A 24,426-nucleotide genomic window follows, 5' to 3' on the forward strand; every position below is an offset into this window, starting at 1 on the left:
AAGTGAGAAAATTCATAAAACAATCATACTATTGTAAAGAAATAATAGGAGTTCCACACAGTTTTGTTTATTACTTTTTACAACACAATATGACATTTGTTTTACTACCTGTGTTCTAGTGAATGTTGACTTGGCTAATTTTTTTTTTTTTTTAATCTTTCAAGTTTTGACAGACTTTTCATGGCATTCTTTCATATCCCTCCTACTTCCAACTACTATAAAGTAATTTAAATCATTATTAGATATCTCAGTGTAAGTTTTGTCAGTGTAGGTAGGAAACAGTTTAAAGGAAGAATAATTGAGATGAAGAGTTAGTAATTGTTGAAAGATAAGTCTTCTATTAGCTTTTTTATTTTAAAAAGCTTTCAGTGCTATTAAAGTGTGTCATGAATGTTTAGGAAAATTTAAAAAGATAAAAACAAATCAGTAGACCATTCTTTGGTAACTCCTATTATATTCAAAATAAATGAAGCAAAATTTTTACAGAATTGCATAACTTCAAGAAACATGAAGCAAAATTTTACACAATTGCAGAAATTTACATACAGGCAATATCACAGCCATAGATGGAGATTTTAAAAAAACTGGCAGACACTGAAGAGCTGGAAAAAAAACTATCAGTCTTCTGGATTTATATGTGTTTATTGACACTGCCACCCAAGCTACATAATACACATTCTTTTCAAGTGCACATGGTATATTTCTCAAAACAATATGCTGGATTATGAAACAAATATGAAAACTACAGATAATACAAGAATATTTTCTTGGACCATAGTTGAATTAAGTAGAAATCAATAATAATATTGTACCTAGGGGGAAAAATTCCAGCTGTTTGAACATTAAACAGTACACTTCTGCAAAATTTATTGATCAGTGAATAGGTCACAAAGGAAATTGAAGTCACTTTGAGCCAAAATGATAATGAAAAATGTAGTAGATCAGATTGTTGTATTCATCTTTGGCAGGATTAAGAAACTTATAACTCTAAATGCTTAGATTAGAAAAAAAGGAAAATAAAACCAAGACCCAGGTTCTACCTTAGGAGAGATAAAGAAGAGCAAATAAAACTCAAACTAATAAAAGGTGGGAAGTAAAGATATGAGTAGATCAGTGAAATAGAAAATAAGGACCAATCTCCCTAATCAACACAGATGCTGCAGTCCTCAATAAAATTTTAGTAAACTGAATCCAATAATACATTAAAAGGATTATACATCATGACCAAATGGGATTTATGCCAGGGACACAAGGATGGTCCAGTATCTGAAAATCAGTGTAATGCACCATGTCAAAAATATAAAAAGCATATGATCATATCAACAGATGTCAAGAAAACATTTGACAAAATTCATTGTACATTTATGATGAAAACCCTCAAACACTGGGATAATTGGAATGTATTTTAATAAATGTCATGTGTCAAACCTAAGCTAGTAGTATTCTCAATGGTGAAAAACTGAAAGTCTTTCTACTAAGATCTGAAAGTCTTTCTACTAAGTCTCTCTACTAAGATGTTTGCTCGCACCACTGCTAGTCAACATAGTATACTGTAAGTCCTAGCTAGAGCAGTTAGTCTTTTTTTACCAAGAAGAAAGCTATCATTATTTCACATGACATATATAGAGAATCCTAAAAAAAAAAACAATGAATCAATTCAGAAAAGGGGCAGTTTGTGATGTCAATACACCAGTAACAGTTGCCATCCTCTGTGCAATAAGTGGGCTACAAGAGGAAGAAATTAAGAAAACCAGCCCATTTACTATCATACCAAATAAATAAAGATACCTAAGAGTAAACCCAACAAGGGAGTTGGAGCTATACAAAGAAACTTTATAAGACATTGGTAAAGGAAATAGAAGAGAACACAAAGAAATAGATATCCCTGCTCCTTGGAAGAATAAACAGTGTCAAAATGGCCATCTTTCCCAAAGTAATTTACAGATTCAATGCAATCCCAATAAAAATTGCAATGGCATTATTCAAAGAACTGGAACATTATGGAAATTCATGTGGAATCCCAAAAGACCTCAAATAAACAAGGCAATCCTAACAAAAAAAAGAGTTATGGTATTACACTTCCAAACATCAACTGTAATATAAAGGCATAATAATTAAAACAGCAAAGTACTGGGATAAAAACAGACTTACAGACCAAAGGAATAGAATGAAGAACCCAGAAATAAACTCACACATATGTGGACTCCTAATCTGTGACAAAGGAGTAAAGAATGTACACTGACGGAACGAAAGCCTCTTCAGTAAATGGTGGTGGAAAATTGAAATGCCACATGCAAAAGAATGAAATTTAGACCACTACTTATACTATACTCAAAAATCAACTCAAATAGATAAAAGACTTGGAGGTATGACTTAAAGCCATAAAATACACAGAAGAAAACATAGGCAAAACACTCCAAGACATAAAGCTCAGAATGTCTTTACAGATTCATCAACAACAGTAGGTAAAACAAAAGAGAATATAAACAGTTGAAACTACACCAAACTAAAGTTTCTGCACAGCAAAAATGAAGAAACACCTTACTGAACAGAGGAAAATATTTGTACACTGTACATATGATAAGGGACTAATATTGAAGATCTACAAAGAACTCATACATTTCCACAAATAGAAAACAAGTAACCCAATTAAAAAATGGGTAGAGGAGCTAAATAGGTACTTAATCAAAGAAGACATACAAGTAGCCATCAGGCAAATGAGAAAATGTTCAACATCACTTACTATCAGGGAAATGGCAAATCTAAATCACAGTGAGATACTACCTCACACCAGTGAGAATGACCATACCAAAAAGTCCAGAAACAAGTGCTGGCAAGGGTGTGGAGAAAAGGAACCATTGCTGGTAGGAATGCAGACTGTACCAGTCCCTTTGGAAAGCAATGTAGAGCTTTTTCTCAAAAGACTAAAATGGACCTGTCATACATGCAATCCTCCTTTTAGGTATCTATTTAAAAAAAAAAAAAAAAACAACACTAATGCAAAAGGAAACCTTCACTTGCAAATTTGTAACAGCACTATTTACAATAGTCAAGATATGGAAACAGCCTAAATGCCTCCTGCCCACAAAGGCAGTAGATCAACATGTGGTGTGTATACACAGTGGAATACTACTCAGCAATCAAAAATGCCAAACTCATGCCATTTGCAGCAATATGGATGGAGCTGGAAGGACTTACAGTAAGTGACATAAGCCAAAGAAGAAAGATAAATACCAGATGATGTCACTTGTACGTGGAATATAGAAAAACCAAACAAAGGACCAGACAAAGACAGACTTTAAAACCAACTCTTGGAAATTGGAGGATGACGTGCGAGAACATAATGGACTATGGTGGCAAACTATGGGTGCGTCAGTGTTGGGAGGGCTATAGTGACTACACCGAGAGAGAGGGGGAGGGGAAGGCGGCTATCCTATATTGTCAAAAAATTAACAAGCATGTAAAATAATGATGCTTCAGTAACAAGAAAAAATTTAAAAAAGTGAAAAACAATGGGAAAAGTGAACAAAACTACAAAACTGCCCTGAGATAATTTTTACCTATCAGATCCTCATTTCCCTCTTTTTCCAAATCAACAACATGACCTTTTTTTTTAAAACTAGGAATTAATCAAAAACTAATCTACTATAGGGAAAAGGGACAGAAAGCTAGAGTTCTGTGAATATGCCTTGTTTTCTAGATATGACTTAAAACTATGAGGTTTTTTTAAAAATGTAATTCCAAAACAAGCTTTAATCATGAAAAAACAAAAACCTTAAAGGTGAAAACAAAATGAAACAAGTAATCCTAACTGGTGCAACCAAAGGAACAAACTATTTTTTACTGATTTTAAGCACAGAAATTTAATTATATATGCCTAGTGGATTATACCCTTAGGACAAAAGAGCAGTATAAAAATCTTTAATGGTTTTCATTAATCATAGTGTTGGCATTATTATTTCTAGACTGTTTTACATATATTGCACAGCAAAGAAAATTAACCTAATTATGTTGATATTTTATAATAGAAATTTTCAGCATGGAAATTTTTAAATGCAGTAAAAAGCTATAGAATTTTATTTGAAGTAATACTAACTTTGAACTCTATACTATGCCTATCTAAAGTGACCAACTCAAGAGTAATGTGCATTTCTGTCAACCGGTTTGTTGTCTCTGACGGCTAATTTACCCTTTGAAAAGTATGGGATTCTTTGGATATAAATAAGGTCGATTTCAGGTCGAGACAAGATGATTCAATATTTTTTTAAACCAGAAGCATTGGGACCTCCCTGGTGGTGCAAGGGGTTAAGATGCAACCTGTGACTCTATCTGCAGCCACTGAACATAAGTTCTATCCCCGACCTGCCAGGGAGCGACCCATATGGTGCAGCAGACCTCTCCTGACTTGCCTGCTGCTCCCCTCAGCAGTATATTTAAGTCAGTTTGCCTGTTCTGCTCCCTACTCTGTCTCTGGTGAATCCTCTCACCCCCCCTTTTCTGTACCTCTGACCTGTACCCCAGTTTTTGTATGCATAAATAAATAAATCTTGAGCCTCCCTTGGTGGCGCAGCAGTTGAGCGCTGGGCTGAGAGGCTGTCTGCAGCCTCTGCAGCGCCGATTCATTCCCCCGGCCGCTGGCGAGGGTCCCACAAAAAAAATAAATAAATAAATAAATAAATCTTAAAAAAACAAACAAACCCAGAAGCATTGATGCTATCAAAAACCACTAAGATCATATTTATAAGACACAGAAACTATTGAAATGATTCACTGGCCAAAAATGGAAACTGACAATGGTAGAAGAATAACAACTGCAATGATTTGAAACATACATTTATTTAAATCCAAGTGTTTATGGTCATCTGTCCCCTCAAAAAACAGGCTGTCATTTGGTTCACCATTCTGGAAAGTTAGGATACCAAGTCATTTCAAAAACTCATAAAACACCATTTACTCTTTTCTTAACAAACTACCTCACGGTAACCAGATTTGATGAAGGGAATTTTTACTTAGTAGTCATATTCTAGATAGTAAGTGAAAATGACTAAATTGTAATATCACCATTTGTGGCTCCCAGCTATGTACTGGGTTTTAGGTAGTGCTTTTATCATAGTAAGATGTATGAGAATACATATATATCTTTTAGTGAAGGCAGTGGATTCATGTAGGAAACTGCCATATTTATTATCACTTCTGAATTTGAATCAGACTCTGTATTCAACAATTGCAGAAAATACAATTGACAGAGGAATATGTTTACAAAATGTCATAGGTGTGTGAATATTCAGTATGGTGCCTTTTTGTTTTAGTTGCAGTCTTTTTTGCTATGCAGAAGCTTTTTAGTTTGATGTAGTCCCATTTGTTGTTTGTTCTCTCCCTTTTTTTTTTAATGAGTTTAAAAGATTGCATTTTCTTTTAAAGATTTATTTATTTATGCATACAAGAACTGAGGTACGGGCCAGAGATGTGGGGAGTGAGAGAATTCACCAGAGACAGAGTGGGGACCAGAACAGGCAGATTGACTGACATACACTGCTGAGGGGAGCAGCAGGCAAGTCAGGAGAGGTCTACTGCGCCATGTGGGTCACCTCCCTGGCCGGGGATCGAACTCATGCTGCAGTGGCTGCGGGTAGCTTCATATTGCTGCGTCTTAACCCCTTGGGCCACCAGGGAGGCCCCTGTTTCTCTTATTTCTTTGATGTTGGGGATTAATCCCTGAAGACATTACTAAAACTTATGTAATGAATTGTCTTGGCTGTGTTTTCTTTTATATATTTTTTGGTTTCAGGTCTTACCTCCAAGTCTTTTATCCATTTTGAATTAATTTTTGCGTGTGGTGTGATATAGCAGTCTGATTTTATTCTTTTGCATTCAGTATATGTTCTTGGTTCCTTTATCATAGATTAACTGTCTGTAGGGGTGAGGGTTTATTTCTTGGCTCTTAGTTCTAGTCTATTGGTCTCTGGTTTTGTTCCAGTACTAGGCCATTTAAATTATTATGACTATTATAATTTGAGATCTGAAAGTGTGATACCTCTATTATCTTTCTTTTTTAGTTAGGATTACTTTTATTTTTTGAGGTCTTTGGTGATTCCATATGAATTTCAGTAGTGTTTTGCAGTAGTTATTTGAAAAATACCATTGCTATTTTCATTGGAATTGCATTGACTCTTACATTGCTTTGGGGAGGATTGCCATTATTACAGTGTGATTCTTGTAATCCATGAGCAGGGAATGTTTTTCCATTTTTGTGTCTTCCATTTCTTTCAACAATGTCTTAAAATTTTCTTTGTGTAGATCTTTTATCTCCTTTGTTAGATTTACGCTAGGTATTTAATTTTTTTTATGTGATTTTAATTTCTTTCTCTCCTATCTTATTGTTTATATATAATAAGGCAATGGATTTTTGTTTGTTGATTTTATATCCTGTCCCTTTGTTAAACTGATAAATTATGTCAATTAGATTTTATGTGGAATCTTGAGAGTTCTCTGTATATTGTTATGTCATCTATTATAATGATCACTTTATTTCTTCTTACCCAATTTGTGTTCCTTTTTTGTCTTTCTCTTGTCTAATTGCTCTAGCAAGTGCTGTCAGTACTATGTGGAATAGTAGTGATGAAGTAGACATCCTTGTCTTGTACCAGATATTAGTGGAAAAACTTTAAGTTTTTCACCATTGAGAATATTTGCTACACATACTTATCTATAAAATTAAAATTTTTTTAAAAAGCAGAATGATATTTGCTGTGAGTTTGTTGTGAATGGTTTTTATATGTTAAGGAACTTTCCATTTATCCTCAGTTTTTCTTTGGTCTTCATCATAAATTGATGTTAGAGCTTATCAAATGCTTTCTCAGCATCTACTGATATGATTGTATGGTTTTTATCTTTGTTTTTGCTGACATGGTAAATTATGTTGATTTTCGGATGTTGAACCACTTTGGTGTCTCTGATACGAATCCCACTTGATCATGGTATTTGATCTTTTTAATGCATTGTTGGATTTGGTTTGCTAGGATTATGTTAAGAATTTATGTGTCTGTGTTCATCATGTAAACTGGTTTGTAATTTTCTTTTTTGTATATCTTTGTTTGGTTTTGGTATTATTCACACACCATTCATTTGACAAGGAACTGATACACAAAGAACTCATACTACTCTACAAAAACAAAACTAATAACTCAATCAAAAAATGGGCAGAAGAACTAAACGGACATTTCCCTAAAGAAGACATAAGACAGCAAACAGGCATATGAAAAAAGTTCACCATCATTTATCATTAGGGAAACGCAAATCAATACCACAGTGAGATATTACTTAACACGTGTGAGAATGACCCATATCAAAAAGACCAGAAAGGAAAAGTGCTGGCATGGATGTGTAGAAAAGGGAAGCATTCTACACTGCTGATGAACACTGATTTCGCCCATATGGAAAACAGTATGGAGGTGTCTCAAAACCTTGAAAATGGATCTGCAATCTGACCCCATAATTAATCCTAGGCATCTATCCCCAAATTCAAAAACACTAATTTGAAAGGAAACTTGCTCCCCATGTTTATTGTAGCACTGTTTACTTTAGCTAAATTATGTAAGCAACCTAGGTGCTCCAAAACATATGAGTAGATCAACAAGATGTTGTACATACACGATGGACTATTACTCAGTGATCATAAAAAATAAACTCATGTCATTTATGGCAACATGGATTGAGCTGCACGGGATAATAATAAGTGCAATAAGTTAGAAGGAGAAAGATAAATAAATACTGGATGTTGTCACTAATGTGGATTATCAAGTAACTAAACTAAGAGTCAGATAAAGACAAGCTTAAAAACTAATCCTTGAAAGCTATAGAACTGAAGCTTCCAGAGGGAGGAGAGAGTGGGGGAAGGGGTAAGAACAAAGAGGCAAGGAAGTACATTGAACTATGGTTGTGGACTATGGGTCATTTGTTGGTGCACTAAGATGGCAATACCCAATGGGGTATCCAAGTATTACCTCAATTAAAAATAATTAAAAAAATAATAAAAATGTCAGGTGTAGTTAACAAAATCCAGATAATTGTACATTATATTGGGCAAATGACTTGATTTCTATCTTTTTTTTTTGAGATTTATTTATTTATGCATACAAGAACTGGGGTACAGGCCAGAGGTGTGGGGAGGTGAGAGGAGGATGCACCAGAGACAGAACGGGGAATAGAACAGGCAGATCGACTGAAATACCCTGCTGAGGGGAGCAGTGGGCGAGCGGGCGAGTCAGGAGAGGTCTGCTGCGCCTTGACTTCATTTCTTTACACAAAAATTTGTAGGAGGAATCAAGGAGGTATGGAATCTATAAAGAGATTTTTATCAGTCATTAGCAATACCTGGAACTTAATTGGATCTTAATTTGAACAAACTAAAAAGAAAAAAATAAGCCCATCCTGGCAAACCGGAACACTGACAGATAATGGAAAATTTTGTTAATGTGAAGCATCCTGCATTGTGCAGCCTGCTCCATGCTGACACCAAATTAATATATTTTCAACTGAAGCAAGATTGAACATGAGGTGAAAATTACTGAATCCCAATGATGGGTATGGGCACATGAGGGTTCGTTATATTATTTTCTCTATGATAAAAGTTAAAAAGAACAATTAAAAAAATTTAAAATAACTCCATATATTCAAAATCAGAGTCAGCAGTCCCTCATGTTAAATCATTGAGGAATTATTTGTGAATTCAAGTATTTTTCATTCTCATGAAGAACCAGAGAGTAAAAGGTGAGACCTGTAAATAATCATTTCATTTGAAGGATTTGCCATGATGTATTAAATTCAAGCATTATAATTGGTCTAATAGGGTATAAAACAGCTCTTTTTAGTAGCATTTAAAGATGGGAAGTTTTATTCAATGAATTTGATTGTTGGAAAATGTAAGCATTTAAATTCAGCCTTGTAAAATCTTCCTTCAACTGAAAATAGAAATTTCTGTGAAACCGAGATATAGTTTGTTTACTAAAACCAAATTTGCTTTGCTTTTTGCCCTTTTTTTGTTTGTTTGCTAAACCTAGATCTTAGGTAAAGACATACTGAATATGACATACTCCACTGCCCCCTTGTGCTTATGGTGAAAAAGAATAATTTTTAAGGATTTATGTATACATGAGCTGGGGTGTAGGCCAGAGGTGGGGGGATGGTGAATGAAAGGATTCACCAGAGACAGAGTGGGGAGCAGAAAGGGCAAATCTACTGAGGTATACTGCTGATAGTGTAACAGGGTGGTCCCCAGGAAAGAGGGAGGTTACAGGTTTCCTGCCCCTCTCCCTGCCCTGTAACAAGAGGAGGAGCAGGAGAGGTCCACTGTGCCATGTGGTTTAGCTGTCCAGGGATTGAATTCCTGCTGCAGTGGCTGTGTATAGCTTCATAGTGCTGAGACTTAACCCCTTGTGCCGCCAGGGAGGCCCGAGGTTTTTGTTTATTTTTTTAAAAAAAGAATTTAATATCAAAAGTATTGCTTTTTGGCAAAACAGGGAATAGAATCTATGAATTGGGATTCTTGACTTTTTTGTCAGGAATGTTTCCTATAGACAAGTTGTTTTTAAAACCTACTTCTAAGTTAAAGATTGACCATCAGTTTATGTATATTTATTTTTTGTGTTTAAGTGTAATTTTTTAGACAAAACTTGCAAGCTGACCATAGATCTTAGGCAAACAGCAGGGGAAGGGGAGGGGGGAAGAGGGGGTCAAAACAAAAAGGAAGAACACAAGGATCTGTGGTGGGGGGGAGAAGGGGAATGCTACACCTGAGGGGAGCGATCAAATACTATCCAAAAATTAACAAAGATATAATATAAGAAAATCAACTTAAAAATCAATATAATTTTTTAATTTTTTTTATTTTTATTACTTTCCCAACTGTGAATTTCTTAAAAAAGCCAGATCTGTAATGTAAATTCAATGGTATGTAGCATAACATGACATTCACTAAAAAGTTTTCCTGTGAGTAGATAAGTTTTCAAATCAGTCACCTTACTACATCAATCCTTTTTCCATAGGAGGTAATGTTTTCAAATACTGTGTTCTCAGGTAAATCAACCTAATGCACATTGAGTCACAGAATAAATGAACTATAGTTAAAACACGTTTCTGTTATGTTACAGGTGCATTTGTACCTTTCATGGGACTATAATACTGATTTCAAATAGATAATGTCAAAACACTTCTTTTCCCTGTCGTATATTTTTAGGTTCTTTTACAAGAAAGAACAAACAAAGTAATTTGTAGCTGGGACAGAAAGATCTGAAAGGAGTTATTGGATTTAGAATTGGTAGCAGTAATGGTAGCAGGAAAGGTTTGGGAATGACTTGCTAAATGGGAAGTAGAATGTTGAAGACTACCAGCATACAATTTCAAAGCTGTGGAGCTCTAGGTCTGAGTTTCAGAGTTAAATAATTAACTGCTGTATAAAAAGAGCAAAAGCTGACAAAATTTACCATGTGATTGATATTTGTGTTGTCTTGTAAAGTTTGCAACATACTTGAAGAATGGCTCCTAGAAATTGGAATTATATATTATGTGTCTTTCGATGTTTTCTCTGTTGATAAAAGCAACCAGGATTCAAGACTTTTTTCTTAAATAAATTAGGTTGGGGATTTATTAACAATAAGAAGTATTTATAATATTCAGGACTTTGCATTTAACTTGGATCTTCCTTTTTAGATTTTTAGTTGCTATCCTTCTCCTTTAAATCTTTAGCTGAATTCTCACATCCTCAGGATATGTTAATTACTCCCAAGAATCTCCCCCCCCCCAACCCATAGAAATCTTTTTTCATTGATTCATTCTCATGCTTTAAAAGCATTCTCACAATTTGTGTTCCTGGAAGGCTTTTTCTTCGTTTGATTAAGCTGCTTCTCTGTTTACTTTATCTTTTAAAATGTCTATAAATTGCTGTGATGTCTGTGAAACCTCCTTGTGTTAAAAAAGAAATGAAATCATGGTTTTTTACTACTGAGCCAGCCATTCACCATTTTCGTTTGTTCACTGGTGGTGCTGGAAAAACAGAATTCTAACCTTAGCTGTTGTCATTTGTGTATCATTATTGAAATATTTTTTCCTCAGGTGTAAGTTGCTTCACTTCTCTATTCCTTAGTTCTCTGCTATAAAACTTTGCCCAACACATTGTAAGCACTCAGCTGCTGCTATCATTACCTTTGTTAATGATTGAAACATTTGTTTCCCTCAAAATAGATATGTTGAAGTTCCATCCTCTCATGTAAGGGTATTTGGAGATGGGGGTCTTTGGAAATAACTAAGGTTAGATGAAATCATGAGACAAGGGCGCTCATGATGGGATAGTGACCTTATATGAGGAGACACCAGAAAACTTTCTCTCACTGAGTCCTCTTATAAAGAAGAGGTCATGTGAGCACTATTTTTGAGATGGCCGCTGCCTGCAGTCCTCTGAGAGAGTCTCCACCAGAAACTGACCACTCTCTCAATTCACACTTCCAGCCTCTGGAAATGTGAGAAAATAAAATTTATTTTAAAATAAATTTCTTTAGTTTAAGCTACCTGATACGGTTTTTTGTTATGGCAGCTCATATAGACTAAGACAATCATCATCAATGATACCTCCTTAAATAGCACACATAATTTATGCAAAAAGCAATGTAGTATATGTTGGATTTTATAAGGACAGGCAAGAATATAATTCCTTTTCATTAAGTATAAAGAAGATAATTGAAATTTAAACTTCTTTGAATAGTTTGCAATTTTTGATACATTTTGCTCACCATTGTTATTTTAAAGATGAGTAGATAAGTGATTTATGGAGAGGAGTAAGCAGTATAGATAGATAGCGAAGACAAACTTACTCTCTTTTTTTCCACTATTTGTTATCCTCATTTTTCCCTTCTCTTACTGGTGCCCAAGAGATTTAACTTGCACATTCAGTGTGGTAAACCTTAAAGTCATTTTAAGTATGCAATCTTCTACCTGTAAGCTAGGAAGGAATCAACCTCCCACATACCATTGTTCATTCATTTGTTGATCCTATACTATACATGTCAGCTTGTAGGGGCGATGCTGCTAATGACTGTGTAGCCTCTTTTGAGTTATTTTATTGTTTACTGACTCCTTCATTTACTAACTGTTTAATGTTGGGCAACTAATTTCTTTGTATCTCAGTTTCCAGATTTGAAAATGTTGTTTTTTTTTTTTTTAAAGATTTATTTATTTATTTATACAAGCACTGGGTACAGTCAGAAGCGCGGGAGGGTGAGAGAATTCACCAGAGCCAGAGCTGGGAGCAGAGTAGGCAGAAGGACCGAAGTACACTGCTGAGGGGAGCAGCTGGCGGCAGGAGAGGTCTGCGCGCCATGTGGGACCCTCCTCTGGTGGCCGGGGAGCAACCTGGGATGGAACCGGCACTGCGGAGGCTGCAGGCAGCTTCGCAACCCAGCGCTCAACCACTGCGCCACCGGGGAGGTCCTGAAAATGTTGTTAATAGTGCCATCTCACAGAGTGATGGTGATTATCAAATGGCTTAATATATGTGCCTGACACAAAGTAAGCATTACTGAAGTTAGCTGTTTTTGTTATTAGTATTGCTTTTATTATCATTATCAGTAATCCTGTTGATGTGAGGTAAACATTTGAATACCCCTTATGAAAGATTATCCCTGTGATCCTCAGCCTTCAGAATTTTTAAAACGTAACTTCTATATCATAGAATATATTTTAATTTTAGTTGTTATTTATTGTCATTCTCATATCTGCTGTCTTGGTAGTGAATATGTACTCAATTCTGTTAAATTGATTTAGAGTTTTAGTTCACCATAGCAAATTTAGTATAACAGGAAAACAAGATTTGTTTATTAAAATGTTTTATCACTCCTACTAGAATGACTGTAATAAAAAAAAGAAATGATGTGTTGGAAAGGATGTGGAGAAATTGGAACCCTCATACATTGCTGGTGAGGATGGAAAATGGTACAACCACTGTTAAAAGTAGTTTATCAGTTCCTCAAAAAGTTGAACATAGAATTTACTCTTTGATCCCCAAATTCCACTCATAGATGCAAATCCAACATAATTGAAAACAAGAAGTCAGGGATCTAACTTACATGTTAATTTTTGTTTCTGTATTATTTATAATTGCCAAAAAGTGAAAACAACCCGTGACCATCAACAGATGTATAAATAGATAAAATGTGGTTTATATCTAATGGAATATTATTCTGCTTTGAAAAGAAATTTTGATATCAGGACTCAAAGGGACAAATATCTCATTTATATGAAATATCTAAGATTCATGAAAACAGAACGTAGATTCAAAGTTACCAAAAGACTGGAGAAGAGGATAATTGGAGTTTTTGTTTAGTGGGTATAGAGTTTCAGTTGGGGATAAAGCAAGTTTTGGTAATGATGGTGGCGGTTGTATAACATTGTGAATGTATTTAATGTCACTGAATTACACACTTAGAAATGATGAAAATAGCATGTTTATGATATATATTACTATAATAAAAATATATTTTATAAAATGGAATGGCAAATGTCCTTGTTAACTGATTTGAAAGACCTTCTCCTTCTGTCTGTTAACTTAAGCTTGGGGGGACAGAGGAGGATTAGTACTGGTTACCTATTTAACGTACATAATTTTTATTGCCACATGATCTACAGAGATAGTAGTATAAAGGTCCAGTCTCCAGAGAGGGTTCAGTTAGCTTCCATGTATTTAATGAAAAAGGCCAGTAGAGTAGAAATCTAACATTTCATATTTAGTCAACTTTCTCCTTCATCTGACTCTTACAAAGTGAAATGAAACTAAAGTCAAAGTGAAATACTCTTTAAACCTCCAAAGGATGTCTGTCGCCAACAGATAAGTTTCTCCCTTCTTCATTCTGGTTGCCTATTCTCAAATTTTAAATGCTTTTCAGCATTTTTGAAAGGTTTGCACAAAGTTTTTTTTTTTTCTTCCGCGGACTGTTGGATTTGGGGGTCTTGTATTTTAGTGTTTGGATATTTGACAGTTATCATGTAGGACTTGTGACTTGTGCTTGCTCCTCTAAACTTGGCCATGCAGTTGACAGTTGAGAATTTCTAATGATGTCTGAAGAAACAGAGAGTACTGTCTGTGAATTTCTGAAATCAGATTGCTGTGAAATTACGCCAATTTATAACACCTACATTTTGTAGGTCTACCCCACATATTTATAGAGACCCGTTTCATTTAAATGCTGTTGATTTTTTGGGCCTCCCCGGTGGCGCAGCGGTTGAGCGCTGGGTTGCGAAGCTGCCCACAGCCTCTGCGGCGCCGGTTCGATCCCCGGCTGCTCCCCGGCCACCGGAGGAGGGTCCCACATGGCGCGCAGACCTCTCCTGCCGCCCGCTGCTCCCCTCAGCAGTGTACTTCGGTCCTTCTGCCTGCTCTGCTCTCTGCTCTGGCTCTGGTGAATTCTCTCACCCTCCCGCGCTTCTGACTGTACCCAGTGCATGTATAAACAAAAACAAAGAAAGAAAGAAAGAAAACATGCCTCTATAAAAAAAAAAATAAATAAATAAATGCTGTTGATTTTTATAACTAAAGGAAATTGAACTCCTGAAACTGAATGTGTATTAATAAAATGTAATTTTAGATCTTAATCTTAGTTCAAAATCTTTAATCTAGAAACTGTTACACTTTTTGTTTCAAAGTATTTATATTTTGGATTATGCCAGGATGTTTCTCAGGTTTCATTCCAAAACTTTCAATTCATTGTGTTTTAAGATCAATTGATTTCTTCAAAGTAATTTTTAGAATTGTTGATACTGCTTGACATATAACTTGTGTTTAAGGTTAGGTTAACACATGAATGCCTTTTTATTTTGTTTGACCCACTTAATAATAAAAATTTAAACTTTGGAAGTGACCTAATATTTTGGTTACATTTGTTTACTTTTTGTGTGTACTGGAATTAAAATAATGAGGCAGACTTCCTTATTTTGTTATTTAATTCATGTGAAATTATTTTCTTCAGTGTCTTTTTTTCAGTTATGAAATAAATTCACCAAATCACTTTCATTTTCTTTAGGTTTCAAAATTCTTTTTCAAGTAACCTATAAGATTTATTTTAAATATAGAAATAATAAAAACTTCACATAAACAGAACTCTCTATTGATTACTAATTTTTATATAAAATATTACTAACTTTTATATGATACTAGGGCATATATCATGTTTACATACTCTCTGCTATGTTCATATTACAAAGTCAAAAGTAAGTTGTGACAGAGACCATATGGTTTGTATGATCTAAAATACTCCTACTGCTTGATCCTTTACAAAAAGTGTTAACCTACCTCTGTTTCTAGAATCATCGATATTGATACAGTTCTTTAGAGTGTATGTAATAGATAATGGCCAATTTATACTAACCAACACTGTGTAAATTACTTGTCTTAATAAACCTATGGTTCATCTTCTTGTCTTACAATACGTAGGGTTCAAATGTGTTTCAGGAGAAGTTAACTAGATGATAATTTGAAGAAACATGTTAATTTGAGTAATGAATTTGTTAATGTCTTTACTAATTCAACTTCATGGCTTATATTTTAAAATATTGTGTTCTATATTGCTTAAAGAATTTTATGTTTTCTTTTCCATAGGTGTATGTGGAATTTGATGATCTTGAATGGGATAAACGAGAGTGGTTTAAAGTTTATGAAGATTTTTCAACCTTCTTGGTGGAATACCACTTAATATGGGCGAGAAGGAACAACCCTAGACAGACTCAGGGATCAAAGAGCAAACAGATTCAGTGGCCTGCATTGGTAAGAGCTCATCCTGTTTCATTGAGTATTTTCATTTGTTTGTTTTAAAAGAATAAGAGCTGAATGTAAGTTTAGATTTATCCCTGTGTAATTATATATTAATATTCCTGAAGACGCTGGCAGAAATTTCTGGCAGAAATTTCTAAATACTGCTTTCATTTGGTTAAAGGACTTTGTCCTTCGTTAGTACTTTTAGTATATTTAGTTTACAAATACTTACATTCTGTCCAGTTGGGTGAAAAATTTTAACTGACGGCTGCTAAGAGAACTGACTGGTTTGTATGTTTTGTGTAACAACTTGACTGAGACTATAGCTGAACAATAAGAGGATTTTTTTGTAAAACATTAAGTAATATATAATTTTTCTTGGTTAAAATTGGTCAGAATTGAATAAATCATTGTGGATATTAGTGAATATTTAATATATAACAATATGTTCAATAATAGGTAAAATTGCTTCATGTCAGAAATGTTCCCTTTAAGAAAATAAAATATGTTTGGTATAAACAATAACAGAGTGGGTACTTTCATAGAAATAAATGAACAACCTATGAGGATAAGTTTACTCACTAAATAATTACAGTGCTTTAAATTTTCTCTTTTCAGTTAACCTTTTAAAAGTCTGAAGAGCTCTGTAGTAAAATGAAAAGACAGAAAGAGACATTGGGAGGGTATAAAGTGAACTAATGGAATTTTTAAAAGAAAATATAATATCGAAGGGTGAAAAGGGATATCCATGAACTGTAGTTTTGATAGGATACTTCGAATGCTCTAGCAAAATATAGAATTTTTTCCATGATAGGTTTCAAAAACTATTTGTTAAATTGGCATGTTAAATTGTTACTTAGAGTTTAAAACCCATGGCTGGCATGCTTTTTGGTTTTATAGAACTTAACTCAAAAATTGGTTAAAACCTTTGATAATTGTGGCATATGTGTGAGTTATGTATGAGAAGTCTCAAAAGCATAAAGCAGGGCCTCCCGGTGGCGCAGCGGTTGAGCGCTGGGTTGCGAAGCTGCCAGCGGCCTCTGCGGCGCCGGTTCGATCCCCGGCTGCTCCGCGGCCACCAGAGGAGGGTCCCACATGGTGCGCAGACCTCTCCTGCCGCCCGCTGCTCCCCTCAGCAGTGTACTTTGGTCTTCTGCCTGCTCTGCTCCCCACTCTGGCTCTGGTGAATTCTCTCACCCTCCCGCGCTTCTGACTGTACCCAGTGCATGTACAAACAAAAACAAACAAACAAACAAATAAATAAATAAATAACATGCCTCTATTTAAAAAAAAAAAAAAAAGCATAAAGCAGCATCAATAATACAAGTTATGTCGCAGTATCTTACTTAAAGAATAAGCAGAACTTTAGAAAACCTTTGACTTTTTCAGAGACAATTAAAATTAAGTGAGTTCCTATTTTTATATTCATAAATTACTTATTTTAAATAAAATTTCTGTTAGGAAATACTATTTACTATTTTTGTCAGTTTTAGAAACCTAGTTGTTGAAAATCTTTAACCTTATAAAGTAATGTAAATAACCACCAAACCTTTTTAAAATTCAAATTTTTTATACAAAATAAATGTACATATTATAAAAAATTTGGAAAATGGTATAAAGTAGAAATTGTAATTATTTTATTTTCACCAGCAACAAATAGGCAGCTTAATTTTTTTTTTTTTTTTAAAAGATTTATTGATTGATTGATTGACTGATTGATACATACATACATACAAGCACTGGGTACAGTCAGAAGCGCGGGAGGGTGACAGAATTCACCAGAGCCAGAGCAGGGAGCAGAGCAGGCAGAAGGACCGAAGTACACTGCTGAGGGGAGCAGCGGGCGGCAGGAGAGGTCTGCGTGCCATGTGGGATCCTCCTCCCATGGCCGGGGAGCCTCCGGGGATCGAACTGGCACGGCAGGAGCTACGGGCAGCTTCGCAACCCAGCACTCAACCGCTGCGCCACAGGGGAGGCCCAGGCAGCTTAATTTTTAAGCGTATTTTTTGTAAATACATTTCTCTGCTTTCTTTTTTTCCCCACCATGGAATAAAACAAAATTAAATTGTTGTAAAATGCTTAGCATAAAGTTTTACATTTTAATTGCAAGTTCAGTGGCATTAATTACATTCATGTTTTTGTAAAACCACTGATCTACAGAACTTATTCTATTTTACGAATCTCAGTATTCATTAAACAGCAATTCCTGATTGACCCCTCTCTTTCTATCCCCTGGCAACCACCATTTTACTTTCTGTCTGTATGATTTTGACTAATTACCTCATGTAAGTGAAATCATACGTTTTTCATTTTGTGACTGGCTTATTTCACTTAGCATACTGATTTCAAGGGTTTTTTTTATACTATGTTAGAATTTACATACTTTATAAGGTTGAATAATATGTGTGTGTATATGTATGTGTGTGTGAGAGAGAGAGAGAGAGAGAGAGAGATTTGTTTATTCATTTGTCTGTTGAGGGACACTTCTGTTACTTCTAACTCTTGGCTATTGTGAATAATGTTGCAGTGAACATAGGTGTACATAAGTGTCTTTGAGACCATACTTTCACTTCTTTGGGGTGTATAACCAGAAATGAAACTGCTGGATCCTAAGGTAATTCTGGTTTTAAATTTTATGAGGAACTGCCATATAGTTTTCACAGCAGCAAAACTATTTTACATTCTTGCCAGCACTTGTTTTTTGATAACTGTCCTAATGGGTTGTCTGACACTTACCTTTTTGTGGTTTTGATTTGAATTTCCCTAATCATAAGTAATTTTGAGCCTTTTCATGTCCTTTTTGGCCACCGTTATCTCTTTGAGGAAAGTCTGTTTAAGCTCTTTGCCCAGTTTTGAAGTAGGCTGTTTGTTTTTATGTTGAGTTATTGTAGTTCTCTGTATATTCTGGGTATTAATCCCTTATCACCCTGCTAGTATAGTATAAACATAATTTTTATATGCACTGAAAAAATGTGAACATGAGTATGATCTGCAAACGATCTACAAACATTTTCTTTCATTCTTTGGGTTACTTTTTTGCTGTAATCAAGTATCTTGATGTATACAGTTTTAAAATTTTCGTGAATTTCAGTTTGTTTTTTCTTTTGCGACCTACTCCTTTGGTGTCATACCCAAGAAATTATTCTCAGATTCAGTGTTGTGAAGTTTTGTTGTTTGTTTTTTTCCAAGAGTCTTATTGTTTTAGATGTTAACAGGTAGGTTTTTGATCCATTTTGAGTTAATATGGGAGTATGGTGTTTGGGAAGGTTAGAGCTTCTTTGTTTTGCTTGTGTCTGTCCATCTTTTCCAGTACCATTTTTGAAAAGACTATCCTTTCTCCACTGAGTGGTCTTGGCACTCTTATCAAAAATCATTTTACCACAAGGTACAACTCATTTTATCGTCCTTAGTTTTGTTGTGTTTTGCAGATAATGAGTTTTAAATAAATTGAAGGTTTGTGGCAACCCTGCTTGAAAGTTTATTAGTGCCATTTTTCCAACAATATATGTTCATCTTGTATCTCTGTGTCACATTTAATGCAGGTATATGATGTTGTTTTATTGATATACTTCTGTTGTCTGTTTAGTCGAACATTAATGTAGTATAAATATAATTTTTATATGCACTAAAAAAAGTCATATAACTGATTTTATTGAAATATTCATTTCATTGTAGTGGTGGGCTCGCTGTTCTGTTCTATTGGTCTATATATCTGTCTTTATGCCAGTGCCATGCTATTTTGATTATAGTAGTTTTGTAGTAATTTTGAAATCGGGACATGTAAGTCTTCCAACCTGCTTCTTCTTTCACAATATTGTAGGATCCCATGAAATCCTTAATTGAATTTCAGGATTATACTATTTCTGTAAGAAACATTGTTGGAATTTGATAGAGATTGCATTGAATCTGTGGATCTCTTGGGGTTGTATTGACATTTGAATAGTAAGCCTTTAGTCCATGAACACAGATGTCTATTTATTTCTTCTTTAGACTCTTTCAGCAGCGTTTTCAATATGTATGTCTTTTGCTTCCTTGGTTAATACCTAAGTAATTTATTCTTTTCAATGGTACTATAAATGAGTTGTTTTGTTAATTTCATTTTCAGATTGTTCATTATTAGAACATAGAAGCTCTCAGCTGGTCCTCATCTATTGATTTCATGTTTTGTTGCTTAGTTTATTTTAATTGTGAAAGACCAGAAGCATTGCCTTATAAACAAGACAAGTATACTACCTCTGTTCAAAGTAATATTGGAAGTTCTTACCATAGCAGTTAGACAAGGTGAAAAGCAAGTCATCTATATTAGAAAGGGAGAGATAAAATTATTTCTGTTTGCAGGTAATATGTTACATAGCAAAAATCCTAAAGATTACACACACACACAATAAATTCAGTGAAAGAGCAGGATAAAAAATCTCTGCTTTCTTTTAATAGTTTTAACTAAGATTGTATTAAAGTTATAGTTATATACGGCTTTTTTCCTTACTGTTTTATTTAAACATTTTCCACAGATAATAACTTAAACATTTTTAATGACTGTGTATAATATCTGATCCTATGATGAGCCATTTCCCTGATGTTTGATATTGTAGTTTGTAATTTTTTGTGGTTTATAAGTAACTGATAAATATTATTGAGACAAATATATAATTCTTTTTCTCCAGTCCTGATTATTTTTAAACTTTAGATTTATAGTAGAATTACTGGTCAAAGGTCATGAATTTGAAAACAATAAAAATCTAAATTTCTCCCTACAGTTTCCACAGATTTTTGAAAAGTTGTTTCTACTGCCATTATCTGCGGTAAAATCTTTTAATTTCACTCCATGTCCTTCCCCTGACCTTATAGGCATTATTTTCACACCATCTTATTTTAAAACCCAAATAAACATTTTTTATATTTAAATTTTATTTTTATATTCCCCATACAATTACAACCTCCTTATTTTGACCCCAAGCCCTCCTTTCCCCGCCCCCCAACCCCCATAGAGTGTCTCTGGTTCATAGTTGTTTGTTGGTTTTGATACCAAATAAACATTTTAAAAAGGAGAACTTTTGCAGCTTAAGGGGGGTTGAATGTTATTTTTATACCGGCTAATTTGATATTTAAAAGTTATATTTTATTGTTTTAATTTGTATTTAATTGATAGAATGGATTTTTTTCATATTTATTAGTGATTTGCACTTTTTGTGAATTCTCTTTTCAGTTATTTATCAGGGTTTTGTGTTTTTCTAATGTGTTATGCACTCTTTACATTATTATTACAGATAGTATAACCCTTAGTCATAATTATATCACAATTTGCTCAGCCAAATGTTTGATACCCAGTCATTGAATTGTATGTTTATATTTAAAAGAAGTCTATATAATGGAGTATCTTCTTTATTAATTCAGTTAGTCAGGGTGTGTTTTTCTTCTTTCCAGTTTCCTTTCTTTTTTTAGTTGTAGAAGGTAACAATGAATAATTGGAATCATACTGCTTGCCGTATTTTAGAATGTAATTATTGTAAGTTCTGTAAGAAGTTACATTTATTTATGTATTATATGTATGAATGAGGTTCTGTTGTTTCCCTTATTTGTTCATTAAAATGAGGCTATCTGTAAGCAACAGTTATGAAGTTCTGAATTTTTAAATTTGTATAGCAGAATAAAATACAAAGAATTTGAGAAATTTTAGGGATACATATAAGGTGGCAATAGAATGAAATAGTTGAAACTAATAGTCTTACCTTTCTCTACACATTTAATGTTTCTAATACTATGCGCATGATACTTGCTTTTATGTTCTTCTGTACTTAAACATGTTTGTATTTATTATCTTCTTTCTAATTGTTTCACCCCTCGTGTGGTACCTGTTAAATATTGCATATTGTTTATATTATCTTGTCTATGTTTTATTCTGAGAAATCAGATAAGCCAGCACTGTACCTGCTGGCTCTTTAAATCATGACAGGACAAAAAAAACCCTGTTATCTCATTAAGCTATTCTAAAATGTATATAAACAATTCAAAATAAATAAAATCATAAAAAAATGGTGGATAGTATAACATCACCCAGGTTACTTCTCTGAAATTGTCTCTCTTCATATATCTTTCTAGGATATCCATATCAAAACATGTATTGGAGCACCACATATGTAGCATCCTGAAGTGGTGTCTATTTTTTTTTTGCTTGGTCCTGTAGGATCAGGGTACCACCTGAGGCCATTCTGATAGTAGAGACCAAGATAACTTACATAAAAGTGTAAGTTATTTAATACTTTGTTAAATTTTATTTACTTTTTAAATAAAGTAAAATACTTGTGAAATCACATTTATCTGTACCAGGGAATGAAAGTGTTGGCATTCATAATTGAAATCAACGAATTACCTACCTAACTGGGTTAGGGCCCTGGCTCCATCTCCTTTAGGAAAACCTTCTGTGGGGAGAGGGGCTTCGACCCTAACCCAGTTGGGCTGTAACACTGCTGCATTTTCTAAGGGGCAGAGTTTTCTACTACTTTTCTGCTGACCCAGTCTTCCAGATCACCCCAACCTGCATTAATCTCACCATCCTGTGCTCCTGTAGAACTTTGTACCTGTTTTAACAACTAATAATTCTGCTTTGTATTACACCTATTTGTTTGGTTGTCTGTCTTTGCCTACTAGATTGTAAGTCTTTGAGGACAGGAATCATGTCTTAGTAAATTTTGTGCAATTCCTTGGAGTCTAGCACAGTGGCTTACCTACCTTAGGCAGTAAGTAAATTTAGTCATTGTAGATTATTTGCCTAGTAAAAGTAAATTTCAGTTGCTGTCTGTTCTTAAAGAAATTCAAAGTAGAATAGCATTCACTGTCTTGGCAACAAAAAATTACCCTTATATCTGGCTGTTCACATTACCATACTCAGGGCAGATTGTAATCTCAATCAGAAACCATGCCAGGGGCCTCTCCATGCCCTAGGGGTTAAGTCTCAGCAGTATTATCACTATGACCTGAATTAGATCCCTGGCCAGGGAACTAACCCACATGCACAGCAGACTTCTGTCTCGACTACTATTCCTCTTAGCAGTGTATTTCAGTGCATTCACCTGTTCTGCATTCCATTCTGTCTCTGGTGAATCTTCTCACCCCTTGCAACTCTGGCCTATATACGAGTTCTTCTATGCAAAAATAAATTCAAAATAAAAAAGAAACCATGCCAAATTCCACCTATAAATTGAACTTTGAAATAAATAAATTTAAAAGTTTAAAATTAATTTAAAAGTGTAGAATTAGACTTAATTTTTATAGTTCTTTGTACATTGTTTAATAATAAAATGAGTTTAAAGAAAGTATACTTTCAGGAGTATTTTTCTAATAAAAAGCATTTATGAGATCAAATTATATAATAAAATATTAAGTATTTTATTTTTATTTACTTATTTTTAAAAAAGATTTATTTATACAAGAACTGGGGTACAGGCCAGATTTGTGGGAGGGTGAGAGGATTCACCAGAGACAGAGTGGGGAACAGAACAGGCAGACTGACGAAATACACTGCTGAGGGGAGCAGCAGACGAGAGAGGAGAGGTCTGCCGCGCCATGTGGGACCCTCGCTGTCCGGCTGGGATCGAACCACTGCTGCAGAGGCTGTGGACAGCTTCACAGTGCTGCGCTCAACCGCCTGCACCACCAGGGGAGGCCCAAAATACTAAGTATTTTAAATGATAAAATTTATTACTGGGAAAGCTTTCAGTGAATGAATATACCTATTCACTTTTTGTGTATCATAAACTAACATTTTTTGGCAAAAAAAATTGTTTTAATTAAGAACCATAAAGAAGTTTATACTCTTTGATTTATTATACTTTTAGGAAATTATCCTCGTGAAACAATTTTTAAAATGAAAAAATTATATTCAACAAATGTTTATCAGACAGCTGAGTATATAATAGGAGCTACAGATACAAAAAGGAAGGGCATAACATTTCATGCAGAAAAGTTATTCATTGTAGACCTGCTAAGAAAGTAAAGAAAAAAGAAATGACCTCAGTGTCCAACAATTATAAATGTTCACCACAATTTGTGAAATTAGTATTCCGGGATAGTATGTCGCTTTTAAAATGATAGTCACTGTATGAGAACTTAAAACACTTGAATAAAATTCAAGTAAAAACATAAATCTGGGGCCTCCCCAGTGGTGCAGCTGGTTGAGCAGTGTTGTGTAGCTGTCTGCAGCTTCTACAGTGTGGGTTTGATTCCCGGCTGGCCAGGGAGATACCCACATGGCGCGGCAGTCTCTCCTGTCTTGCCCACTGTTCCCCTCAGCAGTGTTTTTGGTCTTCTGCCTGTTCTGCTCCCCACTCTGTCTCTGGGCAAATTCTCTCACCCTACCCTGCCTCTGGCCTGTACGCCAGTTCTTGTATAAATAAATAAATCTTAAAAAAAAAACAACACATAGATCTGGATTCTATTGATAATCAAAATTATTTAGAATGTATATTAAAGTAGTTGAAATAATTTTTTAGAATGGTAGGGTTAAGCTTGACGAGAATTTGTCTTTTCAATAGAAACAACTATTTTCCAAGAAATTAGAAATTTTAATATAACTTTGGTATTTTTTACTTTTGAAATAGTTTTCTTGAGTGAATTAGTAGATTTGTTTTAGGCTT

At 34.5% G+C, this 24,426-nt stretch overlaps 1 protein-coding gene across 6 annotated transcripts in view; it reads left to right on the forward strand.

Annotated features, from left to right (window-relative positions):
* Positions 1-24,426, forward strand: part of JMJD1C (jumonji domain containing 1C) — a 283,697-nt gene that overhangs the window by 74,753 nt on the left and 184,518 nt on the right. For all 6 annotated transcript variants that reach the window (XM_054690507.1, XM_037497333.2, XM_054690506.1 and 3 more), the window contains exon 2: positions 15,641-15,805. Coding sequence is in view for 4 of the 6 variants with exons in the window: in XM_037497333.2 (XP_037353230.1) it covers positions 15,641-15,805 (165 nt within the window). In the remaining 2 variants the exon portion in view is untranslated. The remainder of the gene's footprint in view (positions 1-15,640; positions 15,806-24,426) is intronic.

Source organism: Talpa occidentalis, unplaced genomic scaffold (assembly GCF_014898055.3).
Source record: "Talpa occidentalis isolate TD23 unplaced genomic scaffold, MPIMG_talOcc4v2.1 talOcc4.8, whole genome shotgun sequence".
NCBI lineage: Eukaryota > Metazoa > Chordata > Mammalia > Eulipotyphla > Talpidae > Talpa > Talpa occidentalis.